At 34.3% G+C, this 24,754-nt stretch overlaps 1 protein-coding gene across 4 annotated transcripts in view; it reads right to left on the bottom strand.

Annotated features, from left to right (window-relative positions):
* STRN3 (striatin 3) overlaps nt 1-24,754 on the bottom strand; it is a 107,212-nt gene that overhangs the window by 29,445 nt on the left and 53,013 nt on the right. For 2 of the 4 annotated variants that reach the window (NM_001098042.1, XM_005222046.5), the window contains exons 4-8: nt 22,918-22,999; nt 19,455-19,628; nt 9,344-9,473; nt 8,013-8,154; nt 2,544-2,654 (exon numbers count right to left, since the gene is read on the bottom strand). In NM_001098042.1, coding sequence (NP_001091511.1) covers nt 2,544-2,654; nt 8,013-8,154; nt 9,344-9,473; nt 19,455-19,628; nt 22,918-22,999 — 639 coding nt within the window. The remainder of the gene's footprint in view (nt 1-2,543; nt 2,655-8,012; nt 8,155-9,343; nt 9,474-19,454; nt 19,629-22,917; nt 23,000-24,754) is intronic. The other 2 variants (XM_005222047.5, XM_005222045.5) reach the window with 1 other exon arrangement.

Consider the following 24,754-nt stretch of genomic DNA (forward strand, 5'->3'; position numbering starts at 1 on the left):
GCCAGCTCCTGATTTAATCACAGTAGTTCCCTTTTACCCATTTCTCATATCAGGTTCTGAAATATTCTGTTTGACAACAGGGTAGATTTGTTTAAAGAAAGTTAAACAAATGAAAATGTTAAACAAGTTATTGTTTAACAATGTTAATGTTAAAGTTAATGTTTAAAATGTTAAAGTTGAACAACTGAAAATGTTGTATGGCAAAATATTTATTGACATGAAAGGATATTTTCTGTGAATTGTTAGCTGAGTAGGCAAATAACAAAACTGTATATTATGATCCTACTAAATAAAATTAATTAAAATTGTATGAGAATTTTAGACTTTAGTTTCAGTTTATCAGTTTCTAACAGTTCTTAAACAGGTATTTTTTTCAATAAAAAACAATTTTAGAAAAATGTAAAACCTAAAAGAAAAAAAACCTTAAGTTGACTTATATCTTCTTTCTAAACCTCAAAAAGAAATGGACATACCTTGGAGATGTTGAGGGTTCAGTCACAATAAAACGAGTCACACAAATTTTTTTGGTTTCCTAATGCATATAAAAGTTATGTGTTGGGACTTCCCTGGTGGTCTAGTGGCTGAAACTCTTCGCTCCCAAGGCAGAGGGCCTGGGTTTGATCCCTGATCAGGGAACTAGATCCTGCATGCTGGAACTAAAAATCCCACATACCGCAAGGAAGAATGAAGATCGCACATGACCTGGTGCAGCCAAAAACAAATAAATACTTAAAAAAAAGTTATGTGTACACTATAATGTACCAAGTATGCAATAGCATTACACCTTTAAAAAAAAGTACGTCTTAATTAAAAATACTCTACTCATTAAAAAAAAGCAGGGTTGCCAGAAACCTTCAATTTATGTAAAAAACAAAACAAAACCAAAAACCCAGGTGGTTCAGTAGTAAAGAATCCTCCTGCCAATGCAGGAGACACAGATTCGATCCCTGAGTCAGGAAGATCCCCTGGAGAAGGACACAGCAACCCATTCCAGCATTCTTGCCTAGGACGTCCTGTGGACAGAGGAGCCTGGCAGGCTACAGTCCATGGGGTCACAAAAGTGTTGGACACGACTTAGCAACTAAACAGCAGCAACAGATAGAGATCTAAACATTCTATCAGGAAAAAAATGGGGTGTCTATATTTGAAATTAAAAGCAACACTACCTAACATTTTCTAAAGAAATCTTCAGTATGTAAGTCAGTTTATGAATAACATACACAAAATAAGTAACCTAATATTTAAGTAAATTACTTCATTTCTTTAAAAAAAAAAATCTAAACCCTAAAATTCTAATGTCATGGCATCTATATTACAATGCTCAATCATGCAAAAGTATTTTTATACTCAACATGCATTAATTATATAGGGAAGAGATGTTAAAGCTGAAACACAGTCCCTGCCCAGCATTAAACATCTTTAAATACACTAAGCAATTCAATGTACAGTAAGAAATTTCTTAGAGAACAGTTTGTATTCACATGCAACAACATAAATTAGCATAGGGTTATAAAAGAAAAGTGCATAACAGGTAAAATTTCCAAAACTCCTTATTTTCCTCTACAAGACATTAAACCACTCAAAAACTGCTTTACTGGAGGAAATTTATACCCTTTTCCACTGCAACTGCCATTTCATACACTAATATTTCTGTCACCAGAGAAAGGAACGCAAAAGAATGTCTATATGGTTTTTGCCATTGTCATCTACTGTTTTCTCCTAGACACAGTCGAAAAAGTTAGACTAGAGGAATCAATGGCCAGCCAGTTCAAAATAATTTCAGTTTCTTCATTCAATATTTTTAGGTCTGAAGACGATTTTCACGTGGCTGTTCTTAAGCCTGATTCATAAAATGGAAATGAATTACTTCGTTGAGAGGTGCTGTAGCTAAATATATACTTTCAAAATACACTGGTCAAGATATTAATTGTGAAAAATATAACAAGGCACCCAAAGCTACTTAGCTATTAACCAAACAAACCCTACTGCCACCACTAGCTTACTCCCCAGACCTCACTCTACCAAAAATACTACCTAGGAGAGCTTTTTTTCTTTTGCTACTGTTATTGTTTGTGGTTGGCTTAAAAGCAGACAGTACAAACTATGGAAAGGGCTTTCCCATTCACTGTATTTCAGAATTCTAAGAAACTAAGAAATGTAACCTGGATAAGACCTAGTTACAGCAGTAATACTCTATCAAAAATAGAGAAATTTATACTTTCTTCCTTTTAAACAAATTTCTATTATTTTTCATCTGAAGGCCAATATTCCTTAGAGTTCTGCAAACTTTTTAAAGTTTAAAATACAGACAAAAACCTTAAAATCTTTGCTTCATCCTTATCCATATATTTAAAATAATATCCCACTTGATTTTCCCATAATACCTCCTAAATTATATTCAAATAAATTTCAAATATACAACAGACAAAGTTTAAAGTTAGTTGCCCCTTGTATGAAACATAAAGAAGACAAAAAATCAGAATTGAAAAATTTTTTTTTCTCAAAGGTTGGAACACAAAAATTATAATAGAATCTGCACTTACTCTTCACCCCTTTCTTCCCCTTTCGTTCCTTCTTGTACTGTTCCTTCAGTTTACTTATTAGTCCCTGGTCTACATCCCAAACCTCAGTAGTTGGGGAGAGGTCATCTTTATCTACATGCAGCATATTATTAAAAGAAAAAAAATCAGCAGTTGGCAATGCAAGCTGTTGGCAATAAACTGTTATAGCTTTATATAATCATAATAAAAATGTACTGACAGTATATACTCAAAATACTTTAAAGGTGCAGTCTCAGTTTTGGTATTCACAAGTCAAACTCTGAAAGCCCATCTCATAAGTTTCTAAACATTAGTACTACAAACAATAGTTAAATGGTGCTTCACTTCTATGAATTACAAATTTGAAGGTTATTATTCTTGTGGTAACTGATATTTTTACAATGGACTGACATTAGAAATCTAATGTTACAAAAATTAGATCACTGCATCTTTATAAAAATGTTAATAAAAAATTATTCAGCCAGCATCATAAAAGCAAATGAATGAATTACATGCGAACTACTCAAAAAAGTGCAAGCTGGAAAGGTCAGTGCTGTTTTATTGATGAAAATATTCATGCACCTTCTGTCACATTGATTCTGCATGCACAAGATAACTGTACTAATGGAGAGGCATTCTAGTCCAATATAATACATACATGTAATTCGAAAATATGTCTCAAATAATCCATACAAAGCATTCAGAGAATCCCACCTCTGCCCCGACCCCATCCAAATAGTTCAACATCTCATTACCTTCTTCCATTGGTCTACAACTAAGATTAGCAAAAAAAAAAAAAAAAAACAAACAAAAAAAACTCAAATTCCACTGAAGAACTTTTTAAGAGTTGATATTTTTAGGGTAAGATAAAAGCAGTGACAAGCATGGAGAAGTGAAAACATACATCGCTGTACATCTGTTACAGATGGTACTTCAGCTATTTTAGCTGAATAAACAAATCCATATTTGTTTTAAGTAAATACCTGTACCTATAAAAAATTTACCCTATAGAATACTAGAGGAAAACAGCATTAAAAATAAAGCAAAACAAAAATATGTCTATTTGAATTATTTTAGATATTAAAGGCTTTTCCATCTTTTAAGTTTTAAACTGTTACTTCTTAAGTTTAAAGCTGTTATTTGGAAGTTTAACATTCTGTTAAAGATCAACGAAGAGTCAGTTTACATAACCCTGTTACTAAATAAAAATTATACCAAAACACGTAAGCTAAGTCAATCAAGAAGACTGATATAAAAGGGAGATTTTAGAGAAAATACACTTTCACAATTTTTGATAACTTATTATATTTCTGGCTTATAAGACTTATAAACTCCATAGGCCTCAATGTACGGTGGACACAAAAAACATCTTTTTTCCTTATAGACAGTTATTTGTAGCAAACATAAAAGATCCTCATATTTAAATGGTACACAGGGTAATTCCTTGGCCGTTCAGTGGTTAGGACTTGGCGCTTTCACTGCCTGTAAAGTTTGATTCCTGGTCAGAATTAAGATTCTGCAAGCCTCTTAGGCGGAAAAAGAAAAAGGGTACCCAGAAATTCAGTTTTCTGTACCTTGAGGTACAGTTTTCTGTACCTACTAAAACAGCCATCATTTTCTACCTTATGGTACTATGATCTTAGGTAGTCAGTGTGTAAAAAGTTAAACTCAAAACTTTAATATGCTAACTTGAATTAGTTGAAACTAGGTTATCAAAGCCTAAAATCTACACATATGATTTTCAAATCTGCAAACTGTAATACTGTCGTAACACTGATTTAAAGAGAAATTTCACTTTTCCTGTACTCTACTCATGAATTTCCTGAAAACTATTTATATCAAGAATAGTTCTGTCAATTTATCTAATATGCTAAGAAAAATGTGATCTAAAGAATTAATTGCTTTATGCTCATTTTAATAAAGCTAGTAATTCTTATTTTTAAAAGGGACAAACTGACACATTTGGAGCAAATTTTGCTAACCTCATAGAAACAACAACAAAGACCTTCAGTGGTATAAACTTTACACATGAAATCAAACAGGAGTTTTTTAAAAGACCTCTGTATAAAAAGTAAAGCTGTGAATGCTCTAACTGGAGTAGCAAAGGGTAGTGAAGTGAGAAAGCAAAGGGAGTAAAAAACGATAAGCTTATGAAAAACAGAAATATTACTTGCAAGATAAACTTGAATCTAGGAAACAAAGGTAAACTTAAGGCAGTGCAGAGAACAGGTTGGTGAATGCATATGTGCACAAACATCCTGAAACTTGCCTGGTAAGTAACAGCTGATTTGATATTGCTTATAAGAAATAGTTACGAGCAAAAAGGAAGAGGCAGCATAATCTTCTACATACTAATGCTGTTTTAAAAAAATCTAGGGGGAAAAAATACCAAGAAATGAGGTTGAATAAGTTAGGGGAACTTTTTTTTTTTAATAAGAAAACACAAATATACACAAAAAAATTGATCCTTGACAACTCAAAACCACAAAAGCCTAAAATTCTATTGTGGTGATTCTAACTACCAAAGCAAAGGAATTAAATCTACCATAAACTTGAAACTAATTTTATTCAAATATTTAGTACTTTATCCATTTAAATAGTATTTTGTAGCCCTATAAATTCTACAGACCACAGTTTCAAAGTGTAGCAGACAATAACTAAACATCTTTAAAATGTTTAGCAAAATTAGAAATGCTCACCAATATTTCTGATTATGCCAAGAATTAAGAACTATTAAAATTAAACCCAAACTACCCTGACAGACAAAAAAGATTTAAAAGCTTTCTAAAAAGGAGTGGTTTCATAGAACAAAAGAATTCAAAATCAGAGATTATGTGTGTACTATGCTAGTATACAAAATAAAAATAACACAGATTATCCCAAGTGGGTGAATACAGGGATGTTTTATTATGACACACTATTTAGAAAGAAAAAAAAAAAAAATCTGTCTTTACCCAGTAACTTAAATCTGAAAATCACTTTCCCATTTGTAAGTAAACTCAACTTTTAAGTAAATAAATATAAAGGGATATTTGAATATTCAGCCTCTTTGCTTTGGAAAAAAAAACCTGATACCTATTGAGTAAAAATGAAAAATTCAAAATCACTGCATAGATCCCTTATAAAAAAAACCCTGCATAGATTTTGTGATAGTTTTCATTTCTTAGGGAAAGAAATTATTTGAACTATTTTGTTCTTAACAGAGTCCTTTCTGTATTAAGAACTTAAAATGCTTTAAAGATACTTTAGACTTGTCTGGAAGGAAGAGACTTTGTTGGTTACTTCCATTACACAAAAAGATTCAGGTCATTCTCAAATATTAATAAGCAGAAGTAAATAAAAGTATCGACAGTCATCATTCACTAATTAGGTCCTCTCTTGAAACTGCTCTGCAGTCAAAAGTTTTTGGACAGAAGGACTAATCAACTGCACACTTTTTATGACACAAGTAATGCCATTTTATACAAATTAAATTCCTGAAATTTTTATATATTCTTCTGATGGAGAGTTAAACTTCCAGCAATTTTAGGTGAAGAGAATAAGAATGGAAATGTGCCAAGATTTAGCTACACAAATGTTTGAAAACTGCTTTCGATCTTTTTTTCTCCCTTTCATAATCTAAACGAGCATCATTAATGCCCAGATAAATAAATAATCGAACATAATGACAGAATATTATGCACTTATTAAAAATGATGTCATATAAGAATAATAAGTGGAAGTGTGGGTTATAAACCAGCACACAACAAAATCCTGCTAAATACACACAGATATAAATGTTAATCATGGTTCTCTCTACATAGCATTGTTACTGATGATTTTTAATTTTCTTCTATACATGTATCTATCTGTGGGTTCTAAACCTCCAAAAAAACCAAATGAATTATAAGATAGTTAAATATTTATATAATTTAAATATATTTCTATAATTATTTTTAAATCTAGAAAAAAATAAATAGTACTTTAGAAACTATTGGGAAAAATAAGGTATTTCCAACATTGATAGGTTGCACAGTAAAGAAAGAAGAAAATTAGATATTTTTACTGTCCTCTTGAGCAAGACTAATTCTTAAGAAGGGTAAACTTCTGTAACTTAGCAATTTTCAAAGAGTAAGCACAAAAATGTATATTCAAAGTCTAGAAGACAATTGTAGCAATTATTTTTTTTTAATTTTCAATTAATAGGCCTCCTCTCCCTCCACTTAGGAGAAGTTAAGATCTGAAAAATCAGGCTTGACAATCATAAACAAAGAGAATGCTGATAATAAAATCCAGACCTTTTAAGTAATCAATTTGTATCAGGACAGTCAATAAACGTTCTCTCTCAGGTTCTGTCTCTCCGGCTATTAGCAATATTCAGCTTAAATATATACAAGAGGCATTTTTATAAACTGAAGTGTGTCTCCTTATCACCAAAGTAGTTTTTAAAAATCTAGTGATAATTCCTCGTGCTAGTAACTAAGCAATTATGGTATTCATGTGAAATATACATTAAAATACTTAGTACCCTTCTCCAATAAAGCTGAGTTCTCCCTACCAGGAATATGTTGGTATTAAATGTTGACTGAATGAACTTTTTTTGGTGTGTCTATTATTAACATGTTTTTAAAATTTATTTTTAACTGAGGATAATTGTTGAACCATGTTGTGATTTCTGCCATACAATGTGAAATCAGCCATAAGTACAGAATGAACATTTTTAATTGAAACATCACACTGGACCTCAGCTATTATCTTAAAATTCTTTGTATACTTTTTATTTTACTTTCTAATGGGCCTTTTAAACCCTGTATAAATAGAATTGTTTTAACCCTTTTAGTTATAGCTGGATTATTATTAGCAGTAGATCACTTCCAAAGGCTAGGCTCTTAACACGTTTGTACAGTGAATGTTATATGTAATAAAGTTTAATAGTGTCAATAAATCTTGTTCATTATAGAGCTATTATTCAGAATTAATAGCTTTACTGTGTGTATGCGAGCTCAGTCATGTCTGACTATTGGCAACCCAATGCATGTGGGTTTCAAGAAGATGACTCTCTTCATTATGCCTGTATGGTATTATCTGATCAGGTATACCATACAGGCATACCGAAGACAGTCACCTTCTTGAAACCCACATCTATTACCAAATTAAATCATGGGAATGTTTAAAACTGTGTACATGCTTAAAAAAAAAATCTGCTAAGAAGAAAGGAACTGAATTTCTAAATTAACTGAACGTTTCAACTTTAAATCAAGACAAATTTCAAAAATCAAAATTCAACAAAAGCCATATATTAAACAGTTTAGCCACCAAATCTAAATAAACTGATGCAAAATACTCTGAAATTATTGAATACCACTTTTCTCCTTGCTCTCAGTTTAACTGCCGGCATACATTCAGATACACACATTCCACATACAATATTTAGTAAAATACATCTTTAAGGCCTAGATGTTTTCCCACCCCCGTATTTCTTTATCATCTTACCCCATTCTGTGCCATCCCCTGAACTTCGTGCTTCTCCAGCTCCTTCACCATCTTCAGCAGTTACTAAAAAATCAAATTCTTTCAGTGCTTCCTCAGTATCAGGATCATCAGTTAGGTCAGCAGCTAAGCCTTCATTACCTATCTATAAAGGGAACACAAGCCAAGAATTACCTTTATGATAAACTGTAAAGGTATCCTTTATGTTTTCACACAATTATCTTTACTTTTGCACTCCCATTTTTAGGTTATTTAGAAACAAAAATCTTAAGATTTTCCAGAGAGTTCAACAATCTCAAAAAATGGTTTGTCAATAGTGGTCTGCAGTGTGATGCAAGTAATGTGGCAGTAAGAATGGTTAAAATCTTGATCTTCAAATATGATTATCCTCACAAAGAACGTCTCTAATTACAAAAGATTTAGAGGTAACTCTATTAAAGACCTGTGCAGTCACTTACATTCCAGTATGTTGTATTGAATTGACCTCATTCACTGAGAACTGCACCTATCGTCCATAACTCATAAAGATACGGCAATAGTTAATAAGGACAGTAATGCAAGTCAATAGCTGTGGAATTTATAGTAATGCTTCTCAGAAAAACAACAACCAAAAAAAAAAAATCAGAACGTCTGTTCACCCATGTTTCACATGAGTATGTGGCATACAGGCTGAAAACTGCTTTTACAGACTGGAAGCTTTTGAGGAAAACTGGAATTTTCCCCACATTACTGTAAAATCGCAAAGAACTACAATGGAATTCAAAACCACAGTTGAAATACTGTACACTACTATGATAATTCACACATGGATCATCTAATCTATTTTTGCTCTTATAAATACTCTGTATCAACACTAAAATACATCAATGTGTTTCCCAGGTTATACACAAAAGAAAACTCATTAATCCTTAACAAAGAGTGAAGAGTGTTGACACAAACATTTACAATTCTTAGTTTATTCCCTCACCCAGGGTGGGAATATCAGCCCATATCAGTTACAACTTATCACATGTTTACTGTACCTCAAGAGATACTCTACAGCAGTGATTCTTAACTGTGATAGGACAGTTTTTTTTTTTTCCCCCAAAAAAGTTTCAAAACACTGGACTAGTCCCACAAAAACAGACCCTTTTTTCGCCAATTAGTTAATAATACAGTAGATAATAATTTCTACTATATGTAGGGTAATTTAGTAAGAACTATATAAAAAACTTTCAAATGACATAATAAAAAATCATCAATAACTTCCAATGTAACTTAAGACATCTTGAAATTTTCTATTCCAAACACACTGACTAAATACATTGTAGTTAATAAGAAAAAAGAATTCTTACTTTGTGTTTATTTATCCGATGTTTGTCTTTTCCTTCTGGGATGCCTTCAATCATATCATTTTCCTCTTCTTCGTCGCTGTCATCAGCATTTTCTAAGAAATTGAATGTCTCAAGAACATCACCAGAAGTCCTGTAAGAGAGGAAAAAGATGAATCAAAATATCCCAGTGATAAATATTTCTTTCTGTCTCCTATTTTTAAACAGTACTTGAAGGTAGTAGACAAATTCAAATTAAAACTTACTTATAATGTATTATCTAAATATTCTACCCCAAAATGAAAGATCATTTATGTTCTACAGTTAAAGATGTTAAGTCTCTATAACAGTAATACTTTAAGTAATTACAGCATCAAAGTAAAAACCCTATAGTTACTAGGCAAATGTAGTATTATTTCTCAAAATAAAAGTTATTGTAATTAAGCAACTTGAACTCAGCATTTCTTTTAGCTCTACATTTGTTTAAGGACTAAAACTGAAGTTTAATTTATCAGGCTACTAAGATTTAAAGTAATGGCAAATCAGACATAGAACATTCCAAACCTTTTCACAGATTTTTCTTACCTACAAAACAGGATTATTAATATACTAAAGAAACACATTCAAGTGTTTCAAAACCACTCTTACAATTGATTAACAGTCATAATGTATTTTAATCTTTTCAGTTCAGTTCAGTAGCCTCAGTCATGTCCGACTCTTTGTGACCCCATGAATCGCAGTACGCCAGGCCTCCCTGTCCATCATCAATTCCTAGAGTGCACTCAGATTCAAGTCCATCGAGTCGGTGATGCCATTCAGCCATCTCATCCTCTGGCGTCCCCTTCTCCTCCTGCCCTCAATCCCTCCCAGCATCAGACTCTTTTCCAATGAGTCAACTCTTCGCATGAGGTGGCCAAAGTACTGGAGTTTCAGCTTCAGCATCATTCCCTCCAAAGAAATCCCAGGGCTGATCTCCTTCAGAATGGACTGGTTGGATCTCCCTGCAGTCCAAGGGACTCTCAAGAGTCTTCTCCAACACCACAATTCAAAAGCATCAATTCTTCAGCACTCAGCTTTCTTCACAGTCCAACTCCCACATCCATACTATTAAGTCATTTTAAAACTATACTCTGAATTCCTCATCTATGTACAAAAAACAGTTTTCAAATAGTTATTTAAATGTCTAAAAACAGAGGCTGCAACAGAACAGTGAAAGCTTCTGCTGAACACAGTCTCCTCTCACAATGAAAGTCTCAATTCTTCCACTGACTAGCTGCCTGAATTTGGCCATGTCATTTAAACACTGTGGCTTCAATTTCTTTACCAGTGGGAATTAAACTCAATTCAGTTCAGTCACTCAGTCGTGTCCGACTCTTTGGGACCCCATGAATTGCAACACACCAGGACTCCCTGTCCATCACCAATTCCCGGAGTTTACTCAAACTCATGTCCATCGAGTCAGTGATGGCATCCAGCCATCTCATCCTCTGTCATCCCCTTCTCCTCCTGACCCCAATCCCTCCCAGCATCAGAGTCTTTTCCAATCAGTCAACTCTTTGCATGAGGTGGCCAAAGCATTGGAGCTTGAGCATCAGTCCCTCCTAATGAACACCCAGGACTGATCTTTAGAAGGAACTGCTTGGATCTCCTTGGGACTCTCAAGAGTCTTCTCCTACACCACAGTTCAAAAGCATCAATTCTTCAGCGCTCAGCTTACTTCACAGTCCAACTCTCACATCCATACATGACCACTGGAAAAACCATAGCCTTGACTAGATGGACCTTTCTTGGCAGTGATGTCTCTGCTTCTGAATATGCTATCTAGGTTGGTCGTAACTTTCCTTCTAAGGAGTAAGCGTCTTTTAATTTCATGGCTGCAATCACCATCTGCAGTGATTTTGGAGCCCAGAAAAATAAAGTCTGACACCGTTTCCACTGTTTCCCCATCTATTTCCCATGAAGTGATGGGACCAGATGCCATGATCTTCGTTTTCTGAATGTTGAGCTTTAAGCCCTTTTTCACTCTCCTCTTTCATTTTCATCAAGAGGCTTTTTAGTTCCTCTTCACTTTCTGCCTTAAGGGTGGTGTCATCTGCATATCTGAGGTTATTGATATTTCTCCTGGCAATCTTGATTCCAGCTTATGCTTCTTCCAGCCCAGCGTTTCTCATGATGTATTCTGCACAGAAGTTAAATAAGCAGGGTGACAATAAACAGCCTTGACGTACTCCTTTTCCTATTTGGAACCAGTCTGTGGTTCCATGTCCAGTTCTAACTGTTGCTTCCTGACCTGCATATAGGTTTCTCAAGAGGCAGATGAGGTGGTCTGGTATTCCCATCTCTTTCAGAATTTTCCACAATTTATAGTGATCCACACAGTCAAAGGCTTTGGCATAGTCAATAAAGCAGAAATAGATGTTTTTCTGGAACTTTCTTGCTTTTTCCATGATCCAGCAGATGTTGGCAATTTGATCTCTGGTTCCTCTGCCTTTTCTAAAACCAGCTTGAACATCAGGAAGTTCACGGTTCACATATTGCTGAAGCCTGGCTTGGAGAATTTTGAGCATTACTTTACTAGCATGTGAGATAAGTGCAATTGTGTGGTAGTTTGAGCATTCTTTGGCATTGCCTTTCTTTGGGATTGGAAGAAAAACTGCCAAAATGCCAGCAAATTTGGAAAACTCAGCAGTGGCCACAGGACTGGAAAAGGTCAGTTTTCATTCCAATCCCAAAGAAAGGGAATTAAACTAGATGATCTCAAATATTCTGACCAATACGATCAGTACATGGTCACGAAAGAATAACAGTCTAAAAGTTAGGTTTCTCCCCCTCTCCCTGACTGGTTCTATTAGTCTAAATTAAGGCTATCATACAATTCAGACTAGTTTTTAATAGCACTTTGATATAGGGTCTTAATAGGTCTACTATACTGTGCCTAATGCAGTACATGGTTCAAGGACCTGTATAAAAACTGAATGTAGAAAGATACTTTTTTTTCCAAGTGCAAATCAGTAAGAACAAACAAAAAACTACCGTAATAACAAAACACATAATTTTCAGCTCAACATCAATAATATGTCTCAATATTGGGGGATTAAATAAAAGGCAAAGAAAATATTTGACAAAATCAGCACATTATTGACAGAAAAATTTAAGAATCATAAATTTAAGACATGACAGTTTTGTTCTGAACCTTAATAAACTAAGTACTGTCATTTCTTGGATATGAATTCCTGTCTCGAAAATGAGAACTCATGTTTTAGGTTTTTAAAATTGTGTTTGATCACAGCAATACATGCACAAGATTTTAAAAAGTCAAAGAGAGCACAATCAATAAAAGAAATAACTGATGAATCGTTCCAAAATTAAAAACCCTTGCTCTTTGAAAGACACTGCTAAGATAATTTAAAGAAAAGTCTACAGATTGGGAAAATGTATTTGCAAATCACACATTTAATGAAGGACTATATACAGAACACTTAAATCTTAGTATCAAAAAAACAATGAGCATGGAGAGATTATTCAAAAAATTTCAGTAAAAAAAGACACGTGTATGGTATACACAGATGCTTATCATCATTAGTCTTTAGGAAAATGGAAATTAAAGCAACCAGGGATTGTGAAGGGTCTGAAACTTTGCCCCACTTGCAAGTTAATATGCTGTTACTCTTGAGATGTTTCTTTTTAGCATTCATGATGATGACCCTGTATGGATTTTTTTAAATTAATTTTATAGTGTAACCAGGAAAAAACCCTTTCAATGTGGAAACAAAAATGCTTGGAAATACATTCTGTAAATATATTACATAATTTTTTTTTAATTACTACTTTAATAATCCTTTCAACACCATTTTACCTGTTCTCTCTGACACTCCTATTCAGATGTTAGCCCTCTGGGACCCATCTTTATATTTTCCTATCTTTTCACTCCTATTTTCTTTTTTTCCCTTTTGCTCTTTCCTGGGAAAGTCTTTTACCCTTATCATCCAAGTTCTACATAAAAATTATTTAAACCACACTTTAAAATTTCTATTAGCTCTTTTTTGACTTCTCATCAAACCTTACAAAATAACATCTTACTGTTTTATGGATGTATTATTTTTCTCAGTGCTTACAGAAGAGTAAACTTTTCAAAGTCTTCTCTGAGCTCCTTTTTTTGATTTGGTTCCTTCGGTCTCCAATTTTCACATCAAAGTCTTTCCTTAACCGTTAGCATTTAACAGTGAAGCATAGAAAAGCTAACTGGATATACTGTGTACATGGGTGAGGCTTGTCAAGTAGCTAGCTTCACATCTGTGTAAAAGGGCAGAAACCCAAACATTTCATTGGCAGATCCCAACTGTCAGTATCAGAAAGTCTTCTCTACCATTAATAGACCACATTTCTGCTTGGAAAGGATTTAAGATCAGCTGCCAACATACCAGAAGCCAAGGAGAAGAAAATAAGAGATCTCACTGCTCAGCTAGGTATTTTCAGATCATCCTCCTGTTCTCAACATAGTGGCTCACCCTACAGGTGCCTGACTTCTTAAGAAATCAGAAATCACTGGAATTTGTCAGAAATCAGAATTCACCAGAAAACATATCACCATTCTTTGGGATAGGGGAGGGGTTTTCAAATGGCTACACAGGACAAAAGAGGGAGTTGGATGGGAATTTGCTGTATGTCTCAGGAAACTCAAACTCTGTGTCAACCTAGAGGGGTGGGATGGAGTGGGAGATGGGAGGCAGGTGCAGGAGGGAAGGAGTATATGTATACCTATGGCTGATTCATGTTGAGGTGTGACAGAAAACAACAAAATTCTGGAACACAATTATCCTTCAATTAAAATACAAATTAATTTAAATATATATATATATAAAAATTACAAAAAGAGGGAGTTTGAAATTCTTTCATAAATTTGAAACTTGACTCTTACCTAAACTTGAAACTAATTATTAATAACTCCCTCTACATCTGACTCCAGACGTACCTAATACTGCTAATTCCTTAGCTTTTGTAACTTTACTGGCATTTTGCGACGTGAATTGGCTTTTTTCTTTTCTTTCCAGATTCCAAAATTATTAAGTTCTCCCTATCTGATGGACAGTATATCCTTCTCATTCTTCCTATGTACTCAATTTACTGCTCTTATATGTTAATGTATCTTTAAAAAGTCTTTAACAAACATCTTAGAGGATTGATAAGGCACGAAAGTAAAATGTCTCTTTAATTCACCATGCTTAAGTGGACATCTACATCTGGAATTTTATAGTTTTTCCTTTGCCAACTATCTGCTTACTATCCTTTTGCATTCTAAAAAGATCATCAACAGAATTTTTAAAATTATATATCCAGATGAAGGGAAAATAGAGTGAAGTCAAGAGTAAGGCTGGTAACTAAAAGGGTAAAAAGGAGTCAGTGCATTTTCTAGAAATGAAGGAACCCCACAAGTATGGCAAGATGCAGTCAGAATAAAAAGAAAGAGAGCAACTACTAGAGGTTGAAAGGTAAATCAGAGCATACTATTTCTAACAATATGGCCTACAATTTATCATTTTTCTACTGTTGAACATGAAGACTGGTTCAAATTTTTACTGTTATAAGTAAGAATATGATAGATATGTTTTTGTTGGTATCTCTATCAATATATTAGATCATGTTTCTTAGAATTTTCAAAGGCCCTGATGCTAGCTGAACCATACACACCTACATTAATACAGACTTGCAATATATTAGGCTGGTACAAACATAACTGCAGTTTTTGCACTACTGAAATTTGCCATCTGATACTGGAATACATCCTTAAATGAATGAGGTTACGTTTTACGTCATTTTAATGTGCATTTTTGCTAATGACATAAAATGCTGTTTTTTATTTATTTTAGACTATGGGAATAACGTTAAGACAAAAAAGCAAATTTGAGCAATTTTCTTATTCAAATAGGCCATAAAACAGTGGAGACAACTCACAACAACAATGCATTTGGCCCAGGAACTGATAACATGTCCAGTGCAGCAGTGGTTCAAGAAGTTTTGCAGGGAGATGACAGCCTTGAAGATGAGAGGAGTAGTGGCCAGCCATGAGAAGTTGACAGTGACCAACTGAGAGCATCAGAGCTGACCCTCTTAAACTACACAAGAACCTGCTAAAGAAAGCAACGTCAACCATTCTATGGTCGTTCGGCACTTGAAGCAAATTGGAAAGGTAGAAGAACTCGATTAAATGGGTGCCTCATGAGCTGACTAGAAATTTTTAAAAATCATCCTTTTAAAAGTGTTGTCTTCTCTTATTCTACTCAACAACGAACCATTTCCTGATCAGACTGTGACGTGACAAAAGCGGATTTTATACGACAACAGGCAACAACCAGCTAAAGTAGGTGGACTGAGAAGAAGCTCTTAACCACTTACCAAAGCCAAACTTGTACCAAAAAAGGGTCATGGTCACTCTCTGGTGGTCTGCTACAGGTCTGATCCACTACAGCTTTCTGAATCCTGGTGAAATCATTACATCTGAGAAGTCTGCTCAGCAAATTGATGCAATACAGTAAACTTCAATGTCTGCAGCTGACACTGGTCAACAGAAAGGGCCCAATTCTTCTCCACAACACCTTACTGCACACTGCACAACCAGAGTCTCAAAAGTGCAACAAACTGGGCTACGAAGTTTTGCCTCATTTGCCACATTCACTTGACCTCTTGACTACCACTACCGACTACCACGTACCACTACTACTTCAAGCATCTTGACAACTTTTTGAGGGAAAACACTTCCACAACCAGCAGGATGTAGAAAATTGCTTTCCAATAGTTTGTTGAATCCCCATACACAGATGTTTAAGCTATAGGAGTAAACAACCTTATTTCTCGTTGACAAAAATGTGTTTAGTGTAATGGTTCCTTTTTGATTAATAAAGATGTGTTTGAGCCTAGTTATAGTAATTTAAAATTCACGGTCCAAAATTACAATTATTTTTGCACCAAAAAGACTCTTGAGAGTCCCTTGGACTGCAAGGAGATTCAACCAGTCCATCCTAAAGGAGATCAGTCCTGGGTGTTCGCTGGAAAGGACTGATGTTGAAGCTGAAACTCCAATACTTTGGCCACCTCATGCGAAGAGCTGACTCATTGGAAAAGATCCTGATGCTGGGAAAGATTGAGGGCAGGAGGAGAAGGGGACGACAAGAGGATGAGATGGTTGGATGGCATCACTGACTCGATGGACATGGGTTTGGGTGGACTCCGAGATTTGGTGATGGACAGGGAGGCCTGGCGTGCTGCAGTTCATGGGGTCGCAGAGAGTCGGACACAGCTAAGCAACTGAACTGAACTGAGCTGAATACAAGTATACTCATTAAGAAGGAAACTGGCCTTGATTAACAACAATTATTACCTAAAAGTCTGTGGACAGATAAAAGGATAAGAAAAATGTGGTAAAATCAGTTAACAAATTATTATTTAGATATAAAAAAGAAAATCTTTGGCAGAAATGAAACCAACATTGTAAAACAATTATCCATCAATTAAAGAAAATTTTGCAAATAAATAAATGATTTTTAAAAATAAATAAATAAAATCCTTACTGACAGCAGAACAATTAAAAAAAAGAAGAAAATCTTGTCATATGCTACATGAATGAACCTTTAGGACATCATGCTAAGTGAAATAAGCCAGACACAGCAAGATAAATACTGTGTGTTTCCACTTACATACTTAAAGTAGTCACTCACAGAAAAAGTCAAATCGTGGTTCCCAGGTACTAGGGGGAGGAGGAAATAGGGAGTCGCTATTTAATGAGTATGGAGTTTTAGTCACGCAAGATGAAAAGCTTCTAGAGAAGTGCTCTACAATACTGTGCTTACATAGTTAACAACACTGCACTGTGCACTTAAAAATTTTTAAGGTAGCTCCCATGTTATGTGCTTTTTTCCACAACAGAAAACAAAAAACTATTAATCTTGTAAAGGTAAGAAGCTTTACAAGGAGAAGATATAGTCTGCTATGGATCTTTAACTCAGATTCAGGTGTGATAAACTAAACAGCACTCCCAAGTATTTATAAATCCTATTAACTACTTAGTTTTTAAAACGCATAGTAATATCCTTGCTTTTTCTCATATGCTATGAAAACTCTTGATTCCTGAAATCCAGAGTAAAGAAAACAAGGACTCTATTAGATGTCAAATTGTTTTTATTACAGACCTTACTTCTCAGAAATAAAATCCCAAAACTAAAGGCTTATGTTAACCTAAAAGTTATCAACATAATACCACGTATATATCTAAGGTATGAAGTAATGCTAGTTTATAAACTGTACATACTGTTTTCTTAAGCTCTACATGAACAGTTTTATTTTTTCCATTCTCCTTTTCTTTGTCCTTCTGACCTATTAAATTCAAGGTAATATCTAATGGTAGAAAATGAAAAAAGTTCCACTTGCTTGACTACTTGCATTTATTATATCTGTACTATAATCAAAAGTATATCTGGTAGACGTGTTGATGAGAATGTAGAGAAACCGGAATTCTTATACATTTCTGGTGGTAATGTAGTCCAGCCACTTTGGAAAAGAATTTGGAAATTCACCAAAAAGGTAAACAGAGTTATTGTATGACTTAGCAATTCAACTCCTAGGTATAAACCCAAGAGACCTGAAAACATATGTCCACATTTCCAGACTGATGTTCAAAGCAGCATTATTCATTATTCCAAAATGTGGAATCAACAGGCCAAGTCCATCAGTTGGACAAAGAATAGATAAACAAAATGTGATATATCCACAGAAGAGTATTGGCAATGAAAGAAATGAATTACTGACACACGCTGTAGCATGGATTTTAAAAACACTATGCTAACGGAAAGTAGCTACTCACAAAATAACTATTTACATAAAATATCTAGAATAGGCAAATCTAGAGAGACAAGGTAGATTAATGGTTGCCTAGGACTGGTGAGTGAGAGGTATACGGGAAAGATGGGGAATGGCAGCTAATGAGTACAAGGTTTCTTTATGGAGCAATGAAAATTTTCAAAACTTAGATTATGGTGATGGCTGAATAACTTTGTGAATACTCTAAGAACTATATCCTTTAATGGGTGAAATTTATAGCAGGTGAATTCTACCTTAATAACTAAAAATTTAAACTAGATCTGGTAGCTTTCTGAGCCCAAACACAATGCAAAGCCTTGTTTCTTTCAAAACAGTGACTGAACAATCATTACTATTCTAATCACAGAGTAGTATTAAAATTTATTGAAAACACTCCAACAAAAATCTAAAAATCAAGATGTTCAAAATAACTCCAAACTATATGAAATCACTCTCAAGTTTTAATTTCTCACCTATTTCAGAGATATTTCAGTCATTCTCTTGGCATCAAAACTTCAAGATACATAAATTTTAAAAGTGCCTAAATAAAAAGTTTATTTGTCCATGATGCCATTTAGGAAAAAACATTTTAAATCTGAACTTTTTTACAGAACTTTTTTAAATTTTTACACATTTCTTTTAAAAACATCTATTTATTTATTTGGCTGTGCCAGGTCTTAGTTGCAGCATGCAAACTTTTTGTTGTGGCATGTGGGATCTAGTTCCCTGACTAGGGATCAATCCCAAGGCTTCCTGCATTGGGATCATGGAGATTTAGCTACTGGATCACCAAGGATGAGCCTCTGCATGCTTTAAAAATTGTTAAGAGTAGTAACAACAAGCTAAAGAGATTCATAATACCTGTTATACAAATAATGTTAACCTATGCACTGAAGAATTGATGCTTTCGAATTACGGTGCTGGAGAAGACTCTTGAGAGTCCCTTGGATAGCAAGGAGATCAAAACAGTCTTTCCTAAAGGAAACCAACCCTGCATATTCAATGGAAGAACTGATGCTGAAGCTCCAATACTTTGGCCACCTGATGCCAAGAGTCGACTCAGTGGAAAACATTCTGATGCTGGGAAAGATTGAGGGCAGAAGGAGAAGGGGGCAACAGAGGATATGAGAATGCAGATGGCATCAATGACACAAAGAACATGAGTTTGAGCAAGCTCCAGGAGACAGTGAAGGACAGGGAAGCCTGGTGTAGCGCAATCCATGGAGTTGCAAAAAGTTGGACACAACTCAGCGACTGAGCAACAACAAATAAGTATAGTTCATACCTTTTGATTTCTTGTCCTTTTTGCTTAGGAGATTCACCTCCATTCAGGATCTGTTCTAAATTCTTTGTCTCTACTGATCCATTTGGTTCTGAATTGGACAGTCCAAGTAATGATCTTACCCGCTGAGATCGTACATCTAATATTGTATCTGTATAACCTACTTCCTGAAGATATCTGTAAAATAAAATTAAAAATATTAAATCCCATAATTTGTTAATACCTGCAAACTTGTTAAATGAAAATTACATCAAAGGGTTTTAGAAAAATCCATAATACTCTAAAATATACTTTTCCTTTCTTCTCTATAGACTAGTTTCATTTTTTTTTTTCTAAAAGGGCTGATTACAAACCAAAATTTAATTGAGAAAGCATATAGATGGCTAATACTAATTAAGAGCCAATCATCCTGAGGCCTAAAAAGCTCTAAACCTTTTAGAAGCCGATTATACATATTACTCCAAAAAGAAAAAAAAAATCCAGAAAGTTGTAAAAGATGAATAGAACTAAACCTCTGAACAATGATAGGCCACCTTGAAAGCTCAGCTCTTAGTGAGAGGTTAATGGATGGTTCAGTTCTCCTTCTAAGATCTAAGATCTCATTGCAGTCCTATAGACCTGTGGTTTTCAAACTTTCCTTCTTAGCTAAACCAGGTTACCTAACAAGGACCTACTATGAGACCTAAAATATAGATAATGGGTAATGAATGAGCTTGTGTGACAAATTTTAAAATTTCTTACCAAAGTACTGATATTTGACAGGCTAAAGGAAGATGTTAAAAAGAAGCCTTATATATTACTGACAAAATAACAAAACATTTTTAAGTTAAAGCTAAAGACAGGGAGACTGGTTAGGACACTACCAGAGCAAGAACTAAAACTGGAGAGAGAAAAAAATGTGAGAAAAATAAGATAAAATCCAAGTAACCTGCTACAAAAGTAAATATAGCAGTAAATTAAGATGAGAATTTTGGAAATTTTTCAGGTTTCTAGCTAAGATGACTGAATGGTGATTCTATTCAAAAAAATGAATAATAAAGGGCCAGAATCTGGTTTTACAGGGTACCCATCAAATAATCATGTAGTATCTATCAAAGTGATAACATTTATTAGGTACCGTGGTAAGGTCAAAAGCTCAGAAAAGAATGGACTGGGTGTACAGATTTGGGAGTCATTAGTGTTTGGTGATATTTGAAGCCATGAATTTAAATGAAGTTACCCAGAGAAAAAGCACAAATAAAAACAGAAAGCTTGGGGACAAAAACAGCTAAAGTACTGGAAAAGTAAGAAAACCACAAAGAAAAATTAAAGCAAAGAATATGAGAAATTAGGGTTAAAAAAAAACAGCAAAGAGTAATTTCATGAAAGTAAGAAAAACCAAGTTTCAAAAAGAAATGAGGAGTTTATGTCAAGTATTTCCAAAGGATCAAATGAACAAAAGGGTCTCATAAATATGTTTGTGATAGAAGCTTCAGGGAAATTCGAAAATGGTAAACTAGCTGAGAAATGAACAAGGCAGACTATTCACATAAACTATTTTTAGAGAAAGGTTAAGAAGAGATAGACTATAAAGCCAGACAATGGGATTAGGCATTTATGAGAGAAATTCTGTGTACCTGTTTTCCCTAGAGCCATCAAACTCTTCTAAAAAAATGTGATCATCTTTTGGGGGAAAAAAAACCCTCCACATGCTAACCATGTGGTCTTAAGAGGCCATCAAAATCCTAAACAAACCAGGTAAAAACAACTGACTTGGTAGTTATTCAATCAAGTGAAGACAAATTTAATCCTCAGAAAGTATTCTGAATAAAACAAGGGATCCTCTGTCATCTGGAGAGAAGTGGTTTTCAGGAGAAAAGAATAAAACTAATACACAGAGGAGTAGAACACCAAAGAATTTAAGATATATTATCCTGGGTGCTCCAAAGAATTTAAGATATCAAATTCTTTAGAACACCAAAGAATTTAAGATAAATATCCTGGGTGCCCTACTCCCTGAGAAGTCCTCAAGTGATGCTCCAGCTCTTGTGTTCCTGACTCTTAGTTAGTTAATCAGCACTTCCATTAACTCAGCTAGCTTATCCTAGCATCCTTCCAAGCAATAATCTGTTTTTATTAAAACTTGAATTTTAGTCACCAAGAGTTCAGATTGATAAAAATTTCTTTGAATAGAACATTAGAAACTGAGATTATAAATATGAGATTTAAATACATTTACAGAAAGAAAAGCAAGAAGTGAAGAGTTCTCACCTGATAGCCTTCATACTTTCAATGAAGTAGAACCTAAGGTGCTCTAATGAGAGTAAGGAACAATGGGTTGAGATGCAGTGCAAGTTTAGGAGGGCAAACTGAGGGCAACAGGAGCAAGAGATGACAAGGGATATGGAAAAAGGCTCTATGAAATGTGTGGACAGAAAACCATGCATGTGTAATGGCATTCACACAATTCTATGATTTTTCTCCAAGAATTAATTAGAAACAGATCCAACAGATAGTATGACTGAACTAGGGCTGAAATCCTGCAGGTAGGTATAGTAAAATGACTGGTGGGATGAAGAGGGGTAATGAGTGGACAGCAAGAAAGCTAAGGGTACTGGCAAAAGGGTAAAGGATCATGGGGTCAAAGTAGGAGCTAACGAAGTAACAAAAAGAAACAAAAAACCCTACCACAAGAAAAAAACAAAATCAAACCAACGACTGGTAGAGGAGATATGGAAAATGAAGCAGTCAAGATCAGATCAGAGAGCAAATAACAGGGGAACCAGATTAAGAGAAGTGGAATATGAACTGTCAGATCATTCCAGAGGTAAAACAGTTATAGGTTATAATAACACCAAGGGTCTAACCACACTTGACTGGGTTACTGAAGCAAAGGTAAAGATATCTAGGGTTGAGAAGGGTGAATAATTACAAATTACCTAAGATTTCAGTTGCATTCAAGTACCAAAGTTTTCAAAACACAAGGGAAAAGATCAAATAAATCTTTGTTTTATTTATTCTAATTAATAAATAGTAAAAAGATTTGCCACAGAAGTACTTCTAATAGAGCAAAGAATTAAAACATCAATAATGTTCCTCAAAAATTCAAGTAAATTTAGTAAGCAAGCCAGTGCTGAAAAGTTTCTGACAACAAGTTAAATTCCTTCTCTAAACCAGTCACAATCTCACTTAAAACCAAATATGTGAATTTTGCAGTGACAGGAATGAGTTGTGTGAGTATGAATCCCCTACTGTTTCTGACATTCTATTCCACAAATAAGAAAATAAGATCATTCTGAGAATTGTTTAAAGAAGCATTCAGAGGATGCAAACTTGAAAAAGATTCAAAATCTAACAAAACAAAAAAGAAAAAATATGAGAGCTATACACATTGTCTCACTATCATTAAATAATTTTCACTTGCCAAGTGACTAAGTAAACACTTTCATACCTAAATCCTTAAAGCTAAAAATGAACCATTACTCACTGTCTTAACAGTTGTCTGCCTTGCTTCCACGTTAACTGGCTATTTTGAGGTGCTGTGGGAGCCTCTGTGTCTTTGGTTTCTTCTAAAAATTAATAACAACAACAAAACAAGACAAGTTTCATACATGTTACTTCAACTCCTGATAATGCTGCCGAAGTTATCATAAAGTCCCACAAAAATATAGCAAAATATTTTACAAAGGATATAAGAAAATTAACTTTTCTTGAGTGTCTACTGTGGGTTATTCATTTTAAGTGTTTATCCTGACAGCCCAAACACTTAAGCACCATTCTCGTTGTTTTAAAATTGGGAAAAGCCAAGTGTATATTAACTATTACTATAAGAAATTAAAAAAACAAAAGCCCAGGATTTGAAATATTATTAAAATCAATTTTTTAACTACCAGAATTCTGCTGATTTGAATGCTTCTGAAATTAAAAATATTTACTATTTACATAAATCAACACTGTTAAGAAATTAGGGGCGTGTGTGTGTGTGTGTATGTGTGTGTGTGTATACATATGTGTATGTGTGTGTGTGTGTGTGTGTGTGTGTGTATATATAAAATGAATAACTTAGAGTTTGTATCAGTAGATGCTAAGTCTATATACAAGACTCAATACAGTCAATTTCATTTTTAGAACTAAAAGTTAAACCAGAAAACATTTTTACTGTATGTAAAAAGTCATATTTTATTCTCAGGTAACCAAGTGTATACATTAAAAAAGAGTTTAATGAACAGTTTAACTTCAGATGAGTTAACTTCTCAACAAGTATCTCCAGAGTGGTTCTTAAAACTTCATTGGCACTAATGATATAGAAATATTTTCCTGTAATTTCCCATTATAAAAATGAAGATAAAGCAAGAAAATAGGGCCATACACGACAAGCACTCACAGTGAATGTTAAAAAATCTTACCATGGCTTACTGTCATTAGTCTCCTAGACTCCTCAGAGTCATGTGAACAAATAGCTATTGGCAGGAATTCAAATATTCTTTGAAGGCATAACTTCTCTAGCCCTAACAATTCATTATTAGTATCTTCTCATTCTTCCCCTATATGCAGAAATATCTATAATTTCTAGAATTATCTCCTTATTATAGCCCCCATTTTTTATGACTTTTTCCTACTTATACCATTTTATTTTTAAATCACGTATAACATAAAATCATTGGCCAAAAGAATACATTTTAAAAAAGAATGTAATTGACCCAAATCCCAGCACTGAGAGTGTTAATATTTGAGATTTTCTTATTCCATATTTTCCATCTGAAGATAACATAGGTGAGCTTCTCCTCTCCTTAAATTAAAAAAAAAGTGTGACCTGAACTGCACTACAAGCTGCTTTTAACACTTAATAGACTTAAACACTGTATCCCAATAAATATAGATTAACACCACATAATTATATAATATTCTATAGAAAGTATATACCTATTTAACCAGTCCCTTGATGTTGAAATTTGGCTCCAGTTTTCACTGTTGCTAAAGGATATTCTTGAAGTACACTTAAGCATATACAGTTCAATGAATTTTGAACACACCCATGTAACCAGTATGGCGGTTAAAAAACAAACACCATCAGTTCAGTTCAGTCCAGTCATGTCTTTGTGACCCCATGAATTGCAGCACGCCAGGCCTCCCTGTCCATCACCAACTCCCAGAGTTCACTCAAACTCATGTCCATCGAGTCGGTGATGCCATTCAGCCATCTCATCCTCTGGTGTCCTCTTCTCCTCCTGACCCCAATCCCTCCCAGCATCAGAGTCTTTTCCAATGAGTCAACTCTTTGCATGAGGTGGCCAAAGTACTGGAGTTTCAGCTTCAGCATCACT

Source organism: Bos taurus, chromosome 21 (assembly GCF_002263795.3).
Source record: "Bos taurus isolate L1 Dominette 01449 registration number 42190680 breed Hereford chromosome 21, ARS-UCD2.0, whole genome shotgun sequence".
NCBI lineage: Eukaryota > Metazoa > Chordata > Mammalia > Artiodactyla > Bovidae > Bos > Bos taurus.